This window comes from Rana temporaria, chromosome 2 (assembly GCF_905171775.1).
Source record: "Rana temporaria chromosome 2, aRanTem1.1, whole genome shotgun sequence".
Classification (NCBI taxonomy): domain Eukaryota; kingdom Metazoa; phylum Chordata; class Amphibia; order Anura; family Ranidae; genus Rana; species Rana temporaria.
Genome location: NC_053490.1, coordinates 79,404,646 through 79,428,349, shown reverse-complemented (window position 1 = coordinate 79,428,349; position 23,704 = coordinate 79,404,646). Strand labels below are relative to the sequence as shown.

At 41.2% G+C, this 23,704-nt stretch overlaps 1 protein-coding gene across 1 annotated transcript in view; it reads left to right on the top strand.

The window, feature by feature from the left end:
• Positions 1 to 23,704, top strand: part of RXFP2 (relaxin family peptide receptor 2) — a 216,408-nt gene that overhangs the window by 171,311 nt on the left and 21,393 nt on the right. Inside the window, exons 10-13 of the mRNA XM_040340452.1 lie at positions 3,239 to 3,310; positions 8,083 to 8,154; positions 11,547 to 11,615; positions 19,394 to 19,465. Coding sequence (XP_040196386.1) covers positions 3,239 to 3,310; positions 8,083 to 8,154; positions 11,547 to 11,615; positions 19,394 to 19,465 — 285 coding nt within the window. The remainder of the gene's footprint in view (positions 1 to 3,238; positions 3,311 to 8,082; positions 8,155 to 11,546; positions 11,616 to 19,393; positions 19,466 to 23,704) is intronic.

Below are 23,704 nucleotides of genomic sequence, written 5' to 3'. Positions count from 1 at the left end.
TTCTTTTGTTGTGCTGTTTTTTGCTGTGGCATGTATTTTGTGATTTTTAATTAAAGGAGGAGTTTTTTTGGAGTGCGGCTGTCCCAGCTTTTTTCCTTCATCCTAACCTGCATTTTGATTGCACTGCCTGCACCCTTGGCTCGGACCACAGGAATCAGATTACCTGGTTCTCTTTGAGCGGTTACCCACTCTCCCAAGACAATGTTTAGCATGGCCCAGTCAAAGTCCAGACCTAAATCCAATTGAGAATCTGGCAAGACTTGAAAATTGCTGTTCACAGATGCTCTCCATCCAATCTGACAGAGCTTGAGATATTTTGCAAAGAAAAATAGGCAAAAATGTCACTCTCTAGATGTGAAAAAGCTGGTAGAGACATTCCCAAAAAGACTTGCAGCTGTAATTGCAGCAAAAGGTGATTCTACAAAGTATTGACTTAGGGGGTCTGAATACAAATGCATGCCACACTTTTCACATATTTATTTATAAAACATTTTGAAAACCATTTATAATTTTCCTTCCACTTCACAATTATGTGTCACTTTGTGTTGGTCTATCACCAATAAAATACATTTACAATTTTTATTGTAACGTGACAAAAATGTGGATTTTTTTTTTAGATAATCTTTATTTTATACATTGTTCATTTTTTGTTAATTTAAAAAAAAAAACATAAAATAAATTTACCAGAAGCATGGATATTCTATACAATAAACATATTATGTTAGAAAATATCCCCTTTTTCTCCATTTTGCATCATTCTATCAAAATCTGACACTGGAGAAATTTCTATCATTCTATAAAAAATGTTTTAATTATACCCATATTCTAAAAAAATCCACCATCAAGGTATACGTTCTCTCTACCCACATATGTGACCACAAAAATTGCATCCTCCTACCAAACTAAATAGGGTATCTCTAACCCAGGGTTTTTCAACTCCAGTCCTCAAGGCGCCCCAACAGGTCATTTTTTCAGGCTTTCCATTATTTTGCACAGGTGATTTGATCAGTTTCACTGCCTTGCAATTACCATAGCTGTTTGATCTGAGGAAAATCCTGAAAACATGACCTGTTGGGGCGCCTTGAGGACTGGAGTTGAGAAACACTGCTCTAACCCGTTTCGTATCAATAATTAATAATTAAATAATTAAGCATAATTCTCCATATCCAAAACTTAGTATCAAATTTCCCTTACATATCCATATAAACAAGGACTTACAAAGTAATACTCAAAAGACAGACAAACCAAACATAAAGTACATCATTACACAAACAAAAGTGAGATAAAAAAGGAAAGAAAAAAAAGGGGGGACCATATCTGATTATACTATAAATATTTTATTAGCATTGCAGAGGTTCGAAATTTAACCCATTATTGTCATATATTTAAAATGTGTTTTTCTGGACTCTATTCTGTCATTATCGTCTGTTCCAAGGATTGCCCCCTTTGCTCATCTCACATTCCCATTCTACCATTGAGGGGCCTGTCACTTTTTGCCAGTTTCAGGCTATGAGCGTACGTGCTGCAGTGAGCATATGTCGGAAGATATCTTTTTTTATACATTTTATTGATCCAGGAATAACTGATAACACGGAAACCAATATATCTGGTTGCATAGTGGATTTTATAATTTTCCAATTTATATACTAAAAATCTTAGACCAAAATGAAAAGACCGCCGGACAGTAGACCAAAAATGGCATCTCCCTCATCACAGGTCCGTAGTTGGCTGCAACCCATGGTAGTGATTTTAGTTTAATGGCATCTTCTCCCAGTTTCACCCATTTCTTGCATTCCGCATTATGAAACCAGTCAACCAGTCAACTATCCTCGTCACAAATATATTGTAAAATCTGGAAGAGCCAGACCTCCATTGATCTTTGCCCTAGTTAGTGTGTCTCTTTTAACTTGGGGGGATCTATGCACCCATACAAATCTCCCAATTATTCTGCGTAATTGACCCAATAAAGTTGTTGGAGGCAATATTGGTGTTGTTTGGAATATGTATAATAATTTAGGTAATATATACATTTTTACTATATTAATCCTTTCAATCCAAGAAAAGACCGCTCTATCATATTTTTGGATCAGTTTCATTTTATTTTGGATAACCGGGAGTAATTTAATTCTTAAAGCTTATGTGGAACTTTTCAAGCTGTATGAATACTTTTTTAAAGCACTGTATATAAATGCCAAATATCCACATATTGGCATTGGTATGGATGGGAGAAGGTTGTACAGTATATGTAGGTGTGCTATTAGCATGTGTACATGCAATCCAAGTGTAATATAAGTTATAGTGATCCTCCAACTGAAAATTCTTCATTTTGGATTGAGTGGGCAGGGCCTGATTCTTTATTGTTGAGGAGCCTGGCAAACAAACCTTCCACCAACCTGAACTAGCCATGACATACTCTAAGCCTGGCTGAGAAACTGGGATAGGTGTAGCAGTCTCTGTACTCTAAGGCCCCATACACACCATAGAATCCATCCGCAGATAAATCCCAGCAAATGGGTTTCAGCGGATAGATCCTATGGTGTGTACACGCCAGCGGATCTTTATCCGCGGATATATCTCCCCTGGGATGGATTCCAGCAGATCGGATATTCGCTGACATGCACAACAAATCCATCTGCTGGAATCCATCCCAACGGATGGATCCGCTGGTCTGTACAGACTCACCGAATCCATCCGTCCGAAGGGATCCCCCGCATGCGTCGTAATGATTTGACGCATGCGTGGAATTCCTTATATGACAGCGTCGCGCACGTCGCCGCGTCATAATCGCGGCGACGGCGCGACACGTCATCGCAAGAGGATTTCGGCACGGATTTCAATGCGATGGTGTGTACACACCATCGCATGAAAATCCGCCGAAATCCACGAGAGGATTTATACGCGGAAACGGTCCGCTGGACCGTATTCGCGGATAAATTCTATCGTGTGTATGGGGCCTCAGTGTTCTTGCATAGAAATGAATTGTGAACATGGAAGCTGGTGCCAATCTGCCTGGCTGAAAGTGCTGAGAATTCATGTTTTTAGGACAGTTGACAACAGAGGAGATCTAACAAAAGATCAAAATGCCAACTCAAACCAAAACGAAATAATCTTTTTTGGGTGGCATTGCCTTTTAACATTATTGGTTTTCCTGGTTCGGTGGCATACTGTAAAGCTTCTGTCAGTGTATAATTTGCATATTGTTATGTTTTATTGGTCATGCATGATATTTTTCATTTAGGTTCTTACGTGGGAACCGGATCAGCTTAGTGACAGAAAACATATTTTCATCTTTAAGAAGTTTAGCAGAAATGTAAGTTACCATAGTCTTATGTGGTCCATGACAAACATTAAATATGACATGCAGATTTTTTCACTTGCAGCTCTGCACATCTAGTGTCCTTTTAAAGTTGTTTTTGTCCACTGTAACGGTCATGTGTATAACACCTTTCTTCACACATAGATGAGATCATTAACATGAAGCTGCATTTATACCTCAGGATGGACTGTGACACAGATTCATTCTCCCATGTACACTCAGCCTAAAAGGGTCTGTCCACCAATAATATATATTTATATATATATATTTAGTATTTGGTAGATGCTGAAGATTTTAACCAACTGAAAATGCCTTCTATGCAAGCTGGGCACCCTTCCAAATTATTAAGTTCAGGTCAGTGGTTGACAAAGCCAGCAAGGGGCTTCTGTGCAATAATGGTATTTAGGCTCCAATAATTACTATTATGATGCAGTGTTAATTTTGCTAACAAAAAGATTTTCATCATAGTTTTTAACAGCTACATATTTTTAGTGACGAAAACTAAGCCAAAATAAAATTAGAATTAAGTCGATTGACAAAAACTATGACGAAAATCAATTCCATTTTTCATCACGAACGAAAACCAAAATGAAAATGTGAGGGGGGCATTTACCCACTGAACTTACGCATTCCTCAGACCAGTTACATTGATGGTCAGTATAAATCCCCACATTACTGTGGTGGTCAGTGGAATTTTACCCATTACGTTCATAGTCTGTTTAATGCCTCGTACACACGATAATATTTTCCGACAAGAAAAGTATGATGTGAGCTTTTTGTCATGAATTCCGACCGTGTGTATGCTCCAACACACTTTTTCTGTGATAATTCCTGCCAAGAAAAGATTGAGCGCAGGATCTAAATTTTCGTGACAGGAAAAGTTCCTATCTGGAATCGTGGTCATCTGTATGCAATTACAACGCGCAAAAAAAGTGCATGCTCAGAATCAAGCAGAAGAGTCGAACTGTCTATTGAACTTCATTGATCTTGGCTCGTCGTACGTGTTGTATGTCACCGCACAAGATTTGTGTGACCGTGTGTATGCAAGACAAGTGTAAGCCATTTTCGTGCTGAAAAAAAACCATGGTTTTCCTGTCGGAAAAACGGCTTGTGTGTCCAGGGCATAAGTTCCCCAATTACACTGGTGGGCAGTATAAATTCACTGTTACATTGGAGGCTATTTACCCTGCCTCATTGGTGGTTGGTGTAAATGCTTTCATTACATAGGTGTCTGAGACGTACAATGGTGTTCAGTGGGAAGAACTTTGTCTTATGTATGTTTAATAGGTTACTATTTGTGTGGTCAACCTAAATAAACATGAAGGCAGTATTTCTACATTCTAAATAGTGACATTTTTCCTCTGGAGTATCCCAGACAGGTAGGAAGCCTGGAACAGAATTAACAACCCATGATAAAATATCACTTTCTTGGTGGACAGACCCTTTCTTCCTTTCATGATAACTGAGAACAACCACACCAAAGTTTGCTGTTTTACCAAGTTTTTGGTTTATCTACAGTCAGGTCCATAAATATTGGGACATCGACAATTCTGATCTTTTTGGCTCTATACACCACCACAATGGATTTGAAATGAAACAAACAAGATGTGCTTTAACTGCAGACTTCCAGCTTTAATTTGAGGGCATTTACATCCAAATCAGGTAAACGGTGTAGCAATTACAACAGTTTGTATATATAAAAGGAAGGAAAAATTTGCGCTAGGTGAATAAAGGAAAATAAATATATAACTAGTGAAAGGTTCTGCTGCTAAACACAAAAGCTAGATACAAAGCAAAAAACAAATGTGGATAAAAAATGTGTAGCGCTGAAAAAAGTCACATGTTGCCAAAATGATTAAAAAATAATTATAACAAAAATAGTGTCCAATAAAGGTCATATGGGAAATATTCCCGCGAGAAAGATGTAATCCTGTGTTACTCCAATGTTATTCCAAAATATGTGAAGAAGACCCACCACCAGTGAATGTAAGGAGAGGCTTACCAGCTAGCCTGTGACCGCCCTTCTCAGGGGGGTCAGTACAGGCTCTGCAGAGATACAGATGATCGTGAATGGTGTCCTGTGGAGTCCTCCAGGAATGATCCTTTATCTATCCCCTCTGTAGCGATGGTCAGTGCAATCCCTCAGGTGCTCCAGTGATAGGTGTTCCAGCACAAGAGAAGCAATGGTGATCCAGATTTTGAAAATTTAGTGAAGCCAAAGGGTATAGGAAAAAAGAGAGAAGGCTTCCAATAGTGCAGACGTTATACAAATGTATTCTAAAATGCACAATAGCAGGTTAAAAGAACTCTCTATATAGAGTTTCAGACAATTTCCTTGCAAGGACGTATAAAAAAGAAGCTCCGTTCATGTCAGTACACGGGTTGCCATTTGGTGCATGCGCAGTGCAAAAAGAACGTGACGCCCTACGGCCGTTTCGTCATAAACTGACATCATCAGGGGCAAACTGTTGTAATTGCTACACCGTTCACCTGATTTGGATGTAAATACCCTCAAATTAAAGCTGAAAGTCTGCAGTTAAAGCACATCTTGTTTGTGTCATTTCAAATCCATTGTGGTGGTGTATAGAGCCAAAAATATTAGACTTGTGTCGATGTCCCAATATTTATGGACCTGACGGTACATAGGTATAATCCATCAGATGCTAAAGTGGTGTGATCACATGTTAACACTACAATTTTTAGATGAGCCCTCTGTACACTGCATCCCAATAGCCCATACAAGTTGACATAGGTATATCTTATTTCTATGTATATTAGGTATCAGGACACATTATACGCACATGTTGGTTCAAGGTCAGTTACTCATTAAAGGTTTAGTTCACCTTTAATGACATTTTCCCCAAAAATCCCTATGCATTACAGCATCCTCAGTGCATTAATACACAATCCTCTGTTTTGTAAAATAACGCTTAATTATTCCATTGTAAGGAATCTTTTCCTACCCACACATGCTCAGTCCATTTTCTCTCTCAGCTAAACATTCTGCAACAGTGAAAGAGAGTGGATTGTGCATGCATGGGTAAAGAAAAAAGCTGATTAATCGTTTAAAGCGGAAGTAAACCCATCGATCTAACAGTTTCAAAAAGCAGTTACATTTCCGGCATGCCGGGATTGCTAACTGTCACATTGGTTGTACTCTCAACCAAACTGTCAAACCATCCAATGGCTGGTGTCATAACTGATCACATGTGCAGCATCATGGCAGTTGAAGAATAAACATAGGCCAAGATGGCAGCTTCCTTGCCTGAAAATGATAGGTGGGTTTACTTACACTTTAAGAGTTGCAGAGGCTGCATATACAACACTGGATGCACTCTACCATCTGTAGGACGGAGAAAGAAGATAAATTCCCAGGGAATAAGCAGCTCAAAAAGTAAGCATTTTTTACAAAACCGAGGACTGCATATTAATGTACTAAGGACACTGTAATGCAATGTTTTTTGAAAATAATATTAAAGGTACTAACTAACCCTTTAAGAAATCCAGTTATACAGCAGCACTATGGCCTTACCATGGGCATACTGCTGTTTTAAAAAAAGGACAAGTCAAGGTGTTCTGACTGGCCTCTCCACCTATCACGGAGTGTTCTGTGTAGTGTTATGCAGGGCCGCCATCAGGAATTGTGGGGCCCCTTACACAGCTTCAGGCATGGGCCCCCTGGTGCAGAGAACCAGCGGGGGTGCTGCAGCTGCAAATTGACAAGCAGGGGGAGTGTCGCAAGTTGAGAAGCGGAGGGGGCACCAAGAATCGTAAAGCAGGGGGGCTTTGGGTGCTGAGGAAAAAGAAAAAGGAGGGGGATGCTATCCGGGGCCCTGGGGACCACCGGGCTCCTTAGAGGTCGGGGGGCTTTGGGTTCTGACGAAAAAAATAAATAAATAAAATGAAAAAGAAAAAAAATGAAAAAAAATAATGTTTTAAAAAAGGGGATGCCATCCGGGGCCCTGGGGACCACCGGGCCCCTTAGAGGTGGGGGGGGCTTTGGGTGCTGACGAAAAAAAAAGGGGGAGCCATCCGGGCCCCTGGGGACCACTGGGCTCCTTACAGGTGTACTGCCTGTACCCCCCTGATGGCGGCCCTGGTGTTATGAAGAGAATACTCTGACAGACATTTTATGAGTGGCACCTAAAATTAAGCTGTGGTGTAGAGTAAACACTGTGCTGTCCATCAGTATCTGCAGTCTTTTGTAAAAAGGTAAAAAGTATTGACTCCAGGGCCAGGACAAAGGGTGGGCAGAAGGGGGAGCTGACCTGGGCGCAGCATGTATTTTAAGGATGGGGGGCGCCACAAATTCCTTCTACTTTAAGGCTGACAGGAGTAGTGACAATGTCATCACTACTTCTATTAGCTCAGTGCTGGAAGCAGCAAGGAGAGGAGAAGAGGGGCGGGAGCAGGTGCAGGCTGTGCTCTCTCTCCCCCTACTACTAATAGGTGTGCACATAATGAGGGAGGGGTGCAATTTGGCATATTTGCCCTGGTCCCTGGATGATACTGTCCCAGCACTAATTGGATCAGGAATAAAGATAACAGCCCCAAGTTACATGTACCTTTTAAAAACCACCATTGGTTCTTCTATCTTGCCCAGTTCTTTGTTCATTATCACAAACCTGAGGAAAAGGTTCTCTGCCCATTTACATACGTACTAAAATAAATGTGTCATTTTGTAAAGCATTATTACCGCAATCCAGCAAACAGAGCACTTGAATGGTTTCTAAAATAGCTCTTTTATTTTTACTTGTTACTTACAGAGACTTGTCCAATAATTTAATCACAGAAGTGCCACTCTCCAGCTTTAAGGAGCTTAAGCATTTACAAAAACTGTAAGTAAAAATAGTACATTTCATTGTTATATATCCCTATTTAAAACTGTCCTGTCCTGTCCTGGCTGAGTGGAGCATTAATGGCTGTGTGTTGAGTTATTTTGAGGGGAAAGAAAATGTACACTGTTATACAAGCTGTACACTCACTACTTTACATTGTAGCAAAGTGTCATTTCTTCAGTGTTGTCAAAGATATAATAAAATATTTACAAAAATGTGAGGGATGTACTCACTTTTGTGAGATACTGCATATGTTTAACAAAAAAAGAATTGTAAATTTGTAAAACAAAAATATATATTAATATGTGTGTGTGTGATATATTATTGCAATTAGGGATGGGCCAACCTGAGTTCAGGTTGGGCAGGGTTTGGCAAAATTGAAAGAAGTTCCAATGCCAAACCTGAACCCCAGTAAAATCAATGGAAGTTGAATCTGTCAAATGAACAATGCTGATTCTCTGGGCAAGGGGTGTCAAAAATGAGCATGTGGGGAAGAGGCGTGGGCACTGCCCTGGGGAACATGTACAAATGCAAAAGAAAAAACAACGTAGGGCCAGATCCACAAAAAAGTTACAACGGCGTATCTTTGTTTTGTATCCACAAAACAAGATACGCCTGAAGCTGGGCTAGATCCGACTGGCGTACGTCTTAGTACGCCGTCGGAACTAAGGTGCATATTTATGCTGGCCGCAAGGTGACGCTTCCGTCAATTTCCGCGTCAAGTATGCAAATTAGCTAGATACGCCAATCCACAAACGTACGTCCGCCCGGCGCATTTTTTTACATCGTTACCGTAAGGCTTTTTCCGGCGTAAAGTTACCCCTGCTATATGAGGCGTATCCTATGTTAAGTATGGACGTCATTCCCGCGTCAAATTTTGAAAATGTTACATTGTTTACGTAAGTCGTTCGCGAATAGGGCTTTGCGTAGAATTACGTTCACGTCGAAAGCATTGGCTTGTTGCGGGTTAATTTGGAGCATGCGCACTGGGATACCCCCATGGACGGCGCATGCGCCGTTAAAAAAAACGTAATTTACGTTGGGTCAAGATGTATTAACATAAAACACGCCCCCATCTTATCCATTAGAATTGCGCGCCCTTACGCCGATACAGTTACACTACGCCGCCGTAACTTACGGCGCAAATTCTTTGAGGATACGGAAAATACGCTGTAAGTTATGGCGGCGTAGTGTATCTGAGATACGATACGCCGGACGGAACAATGGGCCACGCTACGTGGATCTGGCCCGTAAAGTTTAATTTGGCCAGAAGTAGTGAATTTTTAAATGCTTGCATTGAAACATTAAAAATGTCCAATTCCTTTAAATAACATGCCTGCGGTTTCCTAACCCTGCCTGTGAGGAGGTTTTATCTCTGTGATGCACACATAGTTTTGCAGCAGCACTGACATTTACAAAGGAAAAATTTGTTTGAAAAAGCACACAGATCCCTCCAAGGGTCTGGTATGTATTTTTCGGGGCCTTTGGAGGACTCTGTGTGCTAAGTTCTTTGGGTTTTGTTGCTGTTTTTTTTAAGAAGCTGGCAATGAATGCCATTTGCCAGCAATTTAAACTGTATCACTTTTTTTTCTTTGTGAATGTAAAAATGAAAACAAAATTTTGCCTAAAGTCCCTTCCAAAATGTACACCAGACCCTTTGAGTCTGATATCTGATATTAAAAAAATAAAAATCAGTAATATCCTCCAGGAAATCCATACCAGACCCTTAAGCCCTGTACACACGATCGGTTTGTCTGATGAAAACGGACCGATGGACTGTTTTCATCGGACAAACCGATCGTGTGGGGGCCCCATCGGTTTGTTTTCCCATCGGTGAAAAAAAATAGAAAGTGTTTTTAAATTTTCCTATGGATAAAAAAACGATCGTCTGTGTGGAAGTCCATCGGTCAAAAATCCACGCATGCTCAGATTCAAGTCAACGCATGCTCGGAAGCATTAAACTTTTCTCAGCACGTCGTAGTGTTTTTTTTTTTACGTCACCGTGTTGGACACGGTTGGATTTTTGACTGATGGTGTGGGCAATACTGATGAAAGACAGCTTCATCGGATATCCGACGAAAAAATCCATTGGGTATGCGATCGTGTGTACAGGGCTTTACAGTTTGGTACAGAAGGGGGGATTCCACGCAAAAAAAAAACATGAGGTCTCCCAAGGATCAGGAACAGATGGAACATAAGCCTTATCTTCTAGATTTGAATTGTTGTCTGTGTCCTTGCTAAGGGAAATTGTCCCCTCTATTTGTCCTGGCCATCATTGTCACTGGGACTGAAAGTGATGGAAAATCCAACTGTCCAACTGTCTGTAAGAGGGTATATCTCTCACTTTGGAGGAGGTTTACTCTCACTTCCTGTTGTATGTACAGGACAGGAAGTGAAAATAAATATTACCAATGGGGCAAAATAAAATAAAGCCTACAAATCTGACAAGGATTATAACTCTTCCATGCTCAATCCAAAAGGAAAAAGAAAAACATTTTACTTTAATAATACTTTAATAACTAAGAGATACTTGGTAATAGTTAAGAAATGTTGTTAGTTGTATGACTTGTAAGTGGTGTTATTGTTTTAACAACATTTTTGAGGGCATTTTGGAGACAACTCTTATTGAGTTTCTTGCTTTTCCAGGTCTGCCCATCATCTAGAATTTTATTTTATTTTTTGCTTTGAGGCAATAAAAATTTGATACATATTAATAAAGTTAAAGCGTTTGTTACCCCAACATTTCATATTCCTGATATGTACTTGCTGTACCATGTATTTGTATGAGAAAGCATCCTGTTCTCTTTGTATTGCTTCCTTTGTGTGAAATCACTGGTGTTCCTGTCAGTCTCCTTGCTTTCCTATTAAAAACTGGCCACGCCAAGCAGGAGAGCACACTGTGGTCAGTTCTCTAGCTATACTGGGAACTCAGTGTATGCTCCCCCAATGATCAGACTTGTCCTGACAAACCCCCACTGCACAGCTATTCACTGGGAAGCTTAGTGTGCTGCCGCTTCTCCTCCCCATTGATCTTAAGCACCTGAAAACAGAGGGAATGTGATCACTTATAAAAAAGGGAAATAAAGGTATTTATAATGTTTTTTTTTATATCTATGCACAAATGTTTTGCCTTCTATTTCTATTTTTAACTGAATAGGTTGTTTTCCAAGGTGATCATTTAAAATCACTTTAAGTCATTTGTTTGGGAATGGGGGTGTTTGGAATGAAAATAATATATACACATTGAATTATTATAAGAACAGTACAAAGTTATCCCAGTCTATTAGCTGTAGTGGTAGTTTTTGCAGTAAAACGTAAGTGTAAGTGCAGTAAAGTGTTTTTATAAGCATGCTTGACTTTTCACAGCTTTGTTTTATTATGTTTTATTGCAGCAATCTCAGTTGTAATCCATTATCACTTCATACTGAGCAGTTTGAAACATTACCACATATTCAGTCACTGTAAGTAAAACTAAATCTTTCTCTTTTTTTTCTCTTTCTATTCTAACTTTATATATTATGTATGGAGGTGGCAATAAAGTGTAACTAAAGGCAAAACATTGTTTTTAGTTTTGCATACAATTGATAGGGGGATCAAATACGTATTTCACTCATTAAAATGCAAATTAATTTATAGCTTTTTTGAAATATGTTTTTCTAGGATATTTATGTTGTTGTTCTGTCTCTCGCTGTTGAAATAAATCTACCATTAACATTTTAGACTGAACATTTGTCAGTGGGCAAATGTACAAAATCAGCAGGGGATTAAATACTTGTTTCCATCACTGTAGAGCAGTGGCGGCTGGTGCTCAAAATTTTTTGGGGGGGACGCAAACGAAAAAAAACAAAAAAACAATTGCAGCCTCACTGTGCCCCGCAATTGTAGCCACTTTGCCCCGCAATTGTAGCCACTGTGCCCCGCAATTGTCGCCACTGTGCCCCGCAATTGTAGCCACCGTGCCCCGCAATTGTCGCCACTGTGCCCAGTAAAATGCTGCCACTGTGACCTGTAAAATGCCCCCCCCCCCCGGCACTTACCTTTCTGGGGTCAGCCGTGCTTCTACCGTCCCTCGATGTCCCTTGTCCAGTCCCTCGTCCCGCCCTTGATGATGCTTCAGCCAATCAGGTTACCGATTACCAGAATCAGATTACCTGATTGGCTGAGATGCTGGCTCTGATAGGCACTTCCACACAGCCAACCAGCTGCCATTATTCAGCTGGCTGGCGCTCAACATCCGGCCAGCTGAATAGTGGGCGGCAGCGGCGAAAATATATAGATTCATACAATGCATGAATCTATATATTTTAGTGCCTGTGCGAGAGCCAGAGGGGGCGGCGCTCCGGTGCCCTCTATGGACGAACCGATCCTGCTGTAGAGTGGAGAGGGATTAGAACACCTGTAAGTTTTTTTATTCTGTCTGTTGCCCCCATTAGGAAGACTCACCCTCTCTATTTGTCCAAGTGAAAGTAAAAGAAGATTCCAAATTCCTGGTTGACACCAGAACAGTAATAAAGGGGAAATCTTCCAATGGGGACACTAGTTCTGGTGACCCTAAAAACATCCCAGGATTCCCTTTGACGGGAATTTGCTCTTGATTCCTGTTTTGGCTATGAAATAGGAAGTGAAGAGAAATATCCCCTATAGCAGTGGTCACCAACCCTGTCCTCAGGGCCCACTAACAGGCCAGGTTTTCAAGATAACTAAAAATACATCACAGGTGATATCATTTGCTGCTCAGTGATTGCAGTATTCTAGTCTGCATTTCCCCAAGGCAATACATAAAACCTGGCCTGTTAGTGGGCCCTGAGGACAGGGTTTGATGACCACTGCCCTATAGGACACATATGGCAAAAAAAAAAAAATACCTGGCAGGGGTTATAACTCTCTCTTTCTCTAGCCAAAATGAAAAAAAAGTTACACTTTAAACACAGCAAGCACTGCCTATGATAATGTTTTGTAGAATGAGGATGGAGGAGTTATTAGCGGGGGTCACATACAAATACATGTAGGCCCCGTGGACTAGATACAGCCCAGCAGGCTCCCGCTACACTATCCTTGGACTGACGTAAAGGAGGTCAAGGAGCAGGCTACAATATTTACACGACATGGCAACCAATGCCCCAGTAAATGTGCCATAGTAATAATAAGCCTTTTATATTAATCTCTTTGAGAAAAATTACGTCTGATCTGAGTTGCACAAAAACTCTTTCGTTCTGCTTATCACAGTTCAGACTGATCCTTGTTGATAATGATGACCTTGTTAGAGCTTGGCACATCATGGTAATGACCATAAGGCCCCATACACACGAGAGGATTTATCCGCGGATACGGTCCAGCGGACCGTATCCGCGGATAAATCCTCTCGAGGATTTCAGAAGATTTCTATGCGATGGCGTGTACACACCATTGCATTGAAATCCGCGCCGAAATCCTCTGGCGATGACGTGTCGCGCCGTCGCCGCGATTATGACGCGGCGACGGGCGCGACGCTGTCATATAAGGAATTCCACGCATGCGTCAAATCATTACGACGCGTGCGGGGAATCCCTTTGGACGGATGGATCCGGTGAGTCTGTACAGACGAGCGGATCCATCCTTTGGGATGGACTTCAGCAGATGGATTTGTTGAGCATGTCAGCAAATATTCATCTGCTGAAAATCCATCCCAGGGGAGATTTATCCGAGAATAAATATCCGCAGGAGTGTACACACCATAGAATCTATCCGCTGAAACCCATTTGATGGGATTTATCTGCGGATAGATTCTATGGTGTGTACGGGGCCTAAGACCCATACATTGCATTAAAGCTCAGGACTTTATAATTCACAATGAGGAAAATCATTTTGTAGAGTTGCATCCTTAGAAAAATGAATTTCTATGTAAATGATCTCACAAATCTGTCAGAAATGTCAGCGATGAGGTCGCTTTCCTATTCCAATGAAAATGAAATGCCACAACAAAAAATGATAACCTGTATCAATCTGTGTGACTATTATTAAAATTGTGGTGTATGGGGTTTAATTTCTGTAACAACAAAACTAAACTCTCAGGCCCCATACACACGAGAGGATTTATCCGCAGATACGGTCCAGCGGACCGTATCCGCGGATAAATCCTCTCGAGAATTTCAGCAGATTTCTATGCGATGGCGTGTACACACCATCGCATTGAAATCCGCGCTGAAATCCTCTGGCGATGACGTGTCGCGCCGTCGCCGCTATTATGACGCGTGCGGGGAATCCCTTTGGACGGATGGATCCGGTGAGTCTGTACAGACGAGCGGATCCATCCGTGGGATCCGATTCCAGCAGATAGATATTCTGTGCATGTCGACAAAAATTTATCTGCTGGAATTTGGAAATATCCGCGGATAAATATCCGCCGGAGTGTACACACCATAGAATCTATCCGCAGAAACCCATTCGATGGGATTTATCTGCGGATAGATTCTATCGTGTGTACGGGGCCTCAGAAGCCAAGTATTGTATTTCAAGCTTATGCTCTTCTTAGTATTTGCACCTGCTTATAGAAGAATTCCAAATATGGATATTTTATACATAGTTACAATGTTCCTTTTTGAACCATTGTAACTAGGTATTAAAACACACCTGGCTGATCACTCCAGTGATCTCAACTTGCTTTCAGGTCCTGTGCCGAGTGGCTGTACTGCTGCTATCTGAACGCAGTAAGACGGCCAGTCGGCCACTCAGCAAGGGCGCCATTCAGAGAATGATTTGCATTCTCTGAATAAATGCAAAGCATTCTCTAATTGAAAAATGTAGAGCACGTGAAGTCACCGACCCGCCAATTTTTCTTTAAATAAGAACAGTTGGATAGATAATTTATCTTCAGTAATAATATTATTACAGGTATTTATATAGCAAAAAACATTTATACAGCTGCATATTATACATTCACATTTATCCCTGCACTCAAGAAACTTACAGATCTCACATGCACATATACACTATATTACCAAAAGTATTGGGACGCCTGCCTTTACACGCACATGAACTTTAATGGCATCCCAGTCTTAGTCTGTAGGGTTCCATATTAAAGGAGTTGTAAAGGCAGAAGGTTTTTTATCTTAATGCATTATATGGGAGAAAAGTAGAGTACATCCACACAAGCACAGGGAGAACATGCAAACTCTATGCAGTTAAAGTGGTTGTAGAGGCACAAGGTTTTTTACCTTCATGAATTTTATGCATGAAGATAAAAACCTTCTGTGTGCAGCAGCCCCTCCTAAGACTTACCTGAGCCCCTTCTCAATCCAGCAATGTCCATGAGAGCCTTGGTTTTTGGTAGCAGCGGGAACCATTGGCTCCCTCTGCTGTCAATCACAGCCAGTGAGCCAATCGGGAGATGGAGGGGGCAGGATGGACACACAGAGCCACGATTCAGGAGCACGCCTGCTTGGGTGCCCCAAGAATAAGCTACTTGCTTAGGGGGTACCCGGCAGAAGGGAAGAGCCAGGAGCGCCGGCGTGGGCCCAGAGAGGAGAAGGATCTGGCCCTGAGAGGAGAAGCAGGTAAGTATAACATGTTTGTTATTTAGAAAAAAGACAAGGCTTTAATATTGCTTTAATGAATTGGTTGGGATTTGAAGGTGTTGCAAAGCAAAAGTACTAATTACTAGGCCACTGTGCAGTTATTATGAAATGTACTTCTATGCTGTACAGTGCAGTGGTGCAATTTACTGGATAAAAGAAGCCTGGAGTGTGGCATGATTATAAAAAAAGTGTTATACTTGGACATTCAGATCCATTGTTTCCTTGTGTTACAAAGCTGTACTCAGCAGATCCCCCACATAGGGTTGCCACCTGTACTGTTTTCTTCCGGACAGTCCGGTTTTTGAATGATGTGTTCAGGTTTACTTTTGCCCCAGACCCGGACACATTATTCACACGGACTGCCCCGAGAGTGGCGGTCAACCTAGTCTGTGTGTACATAAGCCTTAAGAGAAATAAATGTTAAAATCAATCACATTTTATAATATGGTGATTTATTTATTACTATTTACTAATACTTTTTTGAATAAATTAAAGCACTAGACTATAACATGAATGGCTGTGTGCTGTTATGCTCATGTATACAGAAAATTCTCTATGTTTTGCACATGTCCATACACTGTACTCGTGTTTACTACAGCACCGCCATATACACAAGTACAGTGGCGCGTAGTGGTTTATAGTAATCACGGGCTGTAATCTGCACCAGGGCTGCTTGAGTGGAGGAAATATGCTAGGAATTACACTAAATGGGTTTAGCCAGCCCATGTGCAAGAGCGCAAAAGTTGCTGTCAGGTTTGCATTGCTCACTTAGCTACAGTACCTACAGTTGACACTAGTCACCACCAAGCCTGAACATGGATCCCTTTGTTCATTCTGTTGCGATTTAATCAACATCAAAACTTTAAGCCTCGTACACACGACCGGTTTTCCCGTCGGGAACACTGCCATGAGAGCTATTTGGCCAGGAAAACCGACCGTGTGTATGCTCCATCGCAGTTTTCTGACAGGAAAATGCCAGGGAAAAAAGAGAACCAGCTCTTTTTCCCGCCAGGATTCCCGACAGTTTTCCTATGGGAAGCACTGCGATAGAGCATATACACGGCCGGGATTCCCGACCAAAGCTCTCATGGCAGTTTTTCTGTCGGGAAACCCGGTTGTGTGTAGGGGGAAAAAGTTACTGAGCAGGTTCTCGGTTTTCCCCTCGGGTTTCCAGGCGGTAAAAAGTCTGCCGGGAAACCCGTACGTGTGTACAAGGCTTGAGGGTTTGAACAGGGTTTAAACCCTGAAGAAGAGGGGGATATTCTCCCCCCCCCCCAGGTGCAGTGGCTGTATCTGAGTCTCTTAACTATTAAATGATTTAAAAAGTCCACAAAATAAGATGAACTTTTGTACCAATTGGTTTTCCATAAAGATTCAAGAACCTACTATCTGCCAAGGTGCTATAAGAGAGGTAGCAGCCTAGGAAAAGAACAGGGTCTACCCATATTAGACTTCATTCACAGATTTTCTTTACATACTGTAGATCCATCAGAACCAATTTTTACTTCTGTCTACCTTCTGAAGGATGTGGAAATCTTGCAAAAAGATCTGAACAAATTAATGGGGTGGACAACTACATGGCAAATGCACTTTAATGTAGAAAAATGCCAAAAAAAATGCATTTGGGTGTCAAAAATATGAATGCATTTTACTGGGGGTCTTAGCAGATGACAAGCTCAGCAATGGCATGCAATGCCAAGCTGCTGCAAGACAAGCCAACAGAATATTGGCATGCATTAAAAAGGAGATTAACTCCAGAGATAAAACAATAATTATCCGACTCTACAAGACTCTGGTCCAGCCGCACTTGGAGTATGCCATCCAGTTCTGGGCACCAGTCCTCAGGAAGGATGTGCTGGAGAGGGTCCAGATAAGGGAAACAAAGTTAATTATGGGATTGGAGGACCTTGGTTATGAGGAAAGATTACGAGCACTGAACTTGTTCTCTCTGGAGAAGAGACACTTGAGAGGGGATATGATTTCAATGTACAAATACCATACTGGTGACCCCACAATAGGGATACAACTTTACCGTGCACAGGAACATAAAAATACACATGGCTAGTCACTAAAATAAGAAGAAAAGTGGGCAGGATATGACGAAAATGTCCCAGCAGTCTCTACGCGTTTCACTGTTCCGTTTGCGTCATCCGGAAGCTTCCTGATGACGCAAACGGAACTGCAAAACGCGTAGAGGCTGCTGGGACATTTTCGTCATATCCTGCCATAAGAGAAGGTGGTATGAGGCGCACAGTGATTGAGGATACACAGCGGCGAATTAGCTGACATCACCCACCCTGCATACACGGCTGGATCAGCTTGGTGCTGGCGTAATGGCACTATGAAATGTGAGTTTAAAATTTGTTTTTAACTTTTTAATAAATAGTAGTGACATACTATACCATGCTGGCTATCCATTTTTTATGAGCAATATTAGAGCCAGATATTCCATCACACTCCTTGGAAAGGTGGCTAACTGATCTATTGCTGCTGACTGACCTATTGAAATGGAGTGGTTATCCTGTAATGAACCAAAGGTGCACACTCATATCCATCTGGTGAGTGGCCATTTTTACTAGGTGGTGGTGGAAGCACTTTAAGGGTGGAATTAGAAGCACTTAAACACCTCATAGAAACAGCATTGAAAGGTGTGATCTCTCACTAAGGACATTCATTTTGTCTGTTACTTTCATCAGAAAATTCTCTTTGCACTTTGCACTTTACTTGATTTATGAATTTGGAAGATAATATATATATATTTATACCGTTGTTTGTTCTATACCAATATCTTTTGCACTTTGCACTTTGTTGATTTAATTATTGTCAATATTGCATAGCTCTTTGCATTTGCACTTTGTTTAATAATTGATAACTTGTTGAGATTATTGCACTTTTGACCCAATAGCTTTAATATTTGAACTGGTCTGTTTACTTATAGCACAGATTTCGGGTAGACCACTTTGATTGAAAAGGGGGCACTGAGAGTATTATCCGTAAGGACTCCTCGCAGTGAATAGAGTATACATATTTATTCATTTATTTATGGTTTGACACAATTTAAATTGGCATTGAACTTAGCGCAATCCACACATTGGTCATAATATAAACATTCCACTCTAGGGTGGTATACATCTGATTGCAGCAAACTAAATCATTAGAGAGATATTTGTTTTTTTTGCGCCGGTAGCAATTTCCTTTATAGAATGCTCCATCTTTGATGTCTTTAGGAAGAATAGTGCCCCATCGTTGGTGTCAAAGGAAGCAATTGTGCTCCAAAGCTGGTGTCACTGGGAGAAGTTGTGCCCTATGGTTAGTGTCAGTGGGCAGAATAGTATCCCATTGTTGGAGTCAGTGACTGGAATTATGCCATATTGTTGGTGTCATCAGATGGATAGTGCCCCATGGGCCAGATAAAGGCAGGGTAAGGGTTGCATCTGGCCCTTGGGCCACAGTTTGGAGACCACTGCTATAAGGAATCATGAATAAATCCAATATAAAACATTTATGCACCTATAAAATGTTACTATATTTGAAAAAAATGGACTGCCTTTTAGCCCCTATGTGACTTAAAGGTTACAGTCTGTACATTTTCAAAGGTGTATACATACTGAACTCTATGTCGCCAACATTTATATTTTTTCCCATGTCATCTATTTAAAAAATGTTAAATGTTTTTTTTTTTTTAGAGCTCTGGAAAAAATCGAAATTCCGAATATAAGCACAAGAATGTTCCAGCCAATAAAGAATCTCACTCACATGTATGTATCTATTGAAGGACACGGTAATTTATTAACATAAACACCTATTATAAATACTTTTGGCCCACTCCTTGTGCCACCTGTTTCTCTTTATTGGTAATTTTGGCCATCAGACATAGATATTGGCAAAAAATAAGGTGGTAAGCAGTACACACGGCATTCATTTAAAATGACCGTGTGTGGGGAAAACGTTGTTTTATGTCTTCTGAAAAACGACAAAAATTTTTTTGAGCATGCTTACATTTTTTATGTCGTTTTTCAAACGTCGTTTTTTGTGTCATAAAAAATAACTGTGTGTAGCTAAAACGACGTTTAAAACAAAGTTTTTAAACCTGCGCATGCTGAGAAGCAAGTTATGACGCGAGCTTGAATGGAACAGAGTGCCGCCGTACGTGCTGAACGTAACCGCGCTTTGCTAGAGCTCTTTGAAAAAACGATGGTGTGTATGTTCCGTCGTTTTTTAAAATGAAGTTTGAAAAACTTCGTTTTTTTTCATGCTAAAAAATTACGTTTTTTTTTTCACAAAAAAACGACCGTGTGTACGCGGCATAAGATTAAGGCAGGAAATAGATGATGCAATTTTCCTTTCTGCAACCATTGGTTGCAGGAAAGAAAATCAATTGATTCCACCCATCAACACAGTGTTGATTGGGGGAATCCCTTCTGCGGAGCTATTGTGTTCGCCCCTGTGTGAACCGGTGATCTGCCGATATGGTTCCGGCTATCGTGAAAGTTCCTGCGCAGGCGCACTATGATCTGCCGATATGGTTCCGGCTAACGAGAAAGTTCCTTTAAGGACTGCACAGGCGCAAACTTGCCGACGGAAATCTCCAAACCTCGGCCGGCATCCAGAGCGACGTGGATTTCCAATCCACGGGGATGTTAAAGAATGAGCCTGGATGCCGGGCGAGGTTCGGAGATTTCCGTTGGCAAGTTTGCGCCTGTGCACGTCGCCGTTCAAAAAAATGACATCACTTCGCGCAAAGCACTGCGGGAATTTCAAAACGGAGCATGCGCAGTACGTCCGGCGCGGGAGCGTGCCTAATTTAAATGGTACACGCCCCATTTGAATTAGGTGGGCTTGCGCCGGACGCCTTTACGTTACACCGCCGTAAGTTTACACGCAAGTGCTTGGTGAATCAGGCACTTGCGCTGAAAACTTGCGGCGGTGTAACGTATAGATGATACGTTACGCCGCCGCAAGTATATGTGAATCTGGCCCATAATGTGTTAGTAGGTTCAGTTTGCCTATCTGACACTAGGTGGCTCAGTTCCAATTATAGTATGGTACAGGTAGCTGTGTAAGTGGGTGTTTGGTTCCTTTTAAAAAAGACCTTCCCATAGTGATGTGATGGATGGATAGTGCCTATGTATATGTTAGTGCTGCACTGAGCCTACTGAGGCGAAGCATGGGAGTGAAACACCCCAGAAGCCATGTAAATGTAGTCAGCTACTGCCAAGGACCCTTAACAGAGCAGAAGACCTGGGTGATGTAGGTTAACACCCACAAGAACCAGCTGCAGTCACCTTTACTCTAGTGACGGTATGAAGATGACTTTTAGATGGATGCAAAATACTTTTTAGGCCAGGCTAAGAGTTCTCTGCTGTGGGTACTAGTACACCTGGAAGAGAGAGAAAGTAACGTCAGGTAGGGTGACCACGTGTCCCGGATTGCCCGGGACAGTTCCGCATTTTGCAGGTCTGTCCCGGGCACATTTATTCCAGGACAATACAGTGTCCCGGAATGAAACTGACACAGCAACCCCCCTGGCCAATCTGATGCCCCCAAAAAAGGCCACCACATCACTGCTTTACTCACTGACAGTACTTGTCCTGGCTCTAAATGCCTGGAGGAGCACAATCCCCGCCCCCCTACTTGTGATTGGAGAATCCTGCCTCTTGTGTCCATTCACTGTGCCGTGATTCGTTACAGCACAAGCTGATTTTTGGGAAGGGAGGGTGTCCCTGAATGGTAGTTTGGAAATGTGGTCGCCCTAACGTCAGGGAGCATGCCGTGTGGAACTATATTATGGAACTGAGAGACAGACTAGTATATTACAAAAAAACACCTTGTTTATTTTAGTTTGACAGAATTAAAATGCTGCAGAGTCTAGTATACAGGGAGATAAGTCCCAAAACTGAGGTGCTCCCTGGGAGAGGCGAAGGAAGATGCTAAGGGAAGATAGCATCACCACTTCAATACTAGCCCTTTCACCCCCTTCACTTTGAAAAACAATTGCGCGGTCATGCAGCACTGTACCCATATTACATTTTTTTTAGACCGCTAGAACTTTCCTTTTGTGGTATTTAATTTACCACTTAATGTTTGCTAAACAAACATTTTTTTATGTTCTTGGTTTCTGTTATAACATTTTGCAAATAAGTAACTTTTCTTTGTCACTGATGTGCGCTGATGAGGCTGCACTGATGGGCACTGATGAGGTGAAACTGATGGGCACTGATAAGGCAGCACTAATGGGGAGGCACTGATGAGGCTGCACAGATAGGCAGAACTAATGGGCACTGACAGGTGACACTGATGGGGCTGCACTGATAATCAGGGCACAAAATTACAAAGTTCACTTGGAGACAATAAAGTGTATTCCATGCCATTGAGTCAACCTCCACCACAGATATTTAATGTGAGTTTTACCAGAACTACATGACTTTAAATTATAGAAAGGTCCTGTATGGCTTATGTTGCTATGTATGTCCACCACAATGGCACTCTTCAGGAACCACCCACTGGTTGCAGGCTGGATACAGGTTCACTTTAGACACTCCCCTGTATAAAAACATGGCCTAAAAAGTACTCACAAATTCCTTACATGTGGCACCGCTAGCAATCTACCATGCTTGCTTAAAGTCCCCCATATGACTACATTCAGAGAAAAAAAAGAGGAGACCCATGCTGCACATAGTGTAAACCTGACAGGAATTTTATTGAAGAAAAAAAAAAAAACAGAAATTGCACTCACATGAGAAGGAAATAAAACACCCCTTTATACACAGGTCAACTAAATCCCAATCTGGGGAATCTTCCAGTGAGTGATGACATCAGCGTAGCTCCACCTTGACTAATTTCATCAAAAATGATGCTCTCAAAGGGCAAGCACTGGAATTGTCCCCAGAGGTGGAATTTAACTAGATTGCTAGCGATGCCATATGTGAGGAATTTGAGAGTGCATTTTGGGCCACGTTTGTATACAGCGGAGTGTCTAAAGTGGACCTGTGTCCAGCCTGCAACTAGTGGGCGGTTACGGAAGAGTTCCATTGTGGTGGATAGGCAACACAACATATGCCATACATGACCTTTCTATAATCTGAAGGTCATGTAGTTCTGGCAAGCCTCACATTAAATATATGTGGTGGAGGTTAACTCACTGGCATGGAATACACTTTAGTGTCTTCAAGTAGACTTTGTAATTTTATTTGGACATTTTATAAATTGGGATCTTTGTGATTTGTAATGTTGACTTTCTCTACCCAGCTATCTTGCACAGTGGTGTTTTTCATATTTATTAAAGTGCAGCACATTATTGTTTATTGAGGTATAGTTTATTGTAGAAGAAACATTGCACATCTCTTCTGCAATAAAAAGCCTGCCTGCTCACAGTGAGTTACAGTGGAACTATAGATTCACTTTAAATTATAGTTAATATAGTGGTTCACTGACTTTACAGCTACCTACATTCAAAAGTATGTCTACCATTTAGGATTTGTCATAGAAGAGAAATCATTAATTTCTGTGCCCAGTAAATAAACCTTTTCACTAATTTGGTAAAGCACAACTTTGAAAAGATAATAAAATATAAAATTTCCCTCTAAGAATGTTTAGCCCTGGACTAGGCAAGGGTTTCATTAGCTCAATTTTCTGCATATGTTGAGATTTCCTTGCTCTAAATTGTATATTTCTGAAGCTGTATACACAAAATTCTAAATTACATTATCTATATTATCTATATCTATATCTATATATATATATTTGTTACCAGGCTTTATGATTTTATGGATTTTATTTAAAGGCTAAGTTCACCTTTTTTTTCGAAATCCCAGCTCTCCTATGCACTAACATATTGTAGCATTCATGTACTTTTTTTGCAAAAATATCAAAGCATTCCATATAATCTACAGACGCGTACCTCACCGTCTTCCATTCATGATTCCGAACGTATCTATTGCTTTTGTCTTATGTCTTTACGGACTGTAGGTTATGAAACAGTGGGGAGGTGTTTTGGA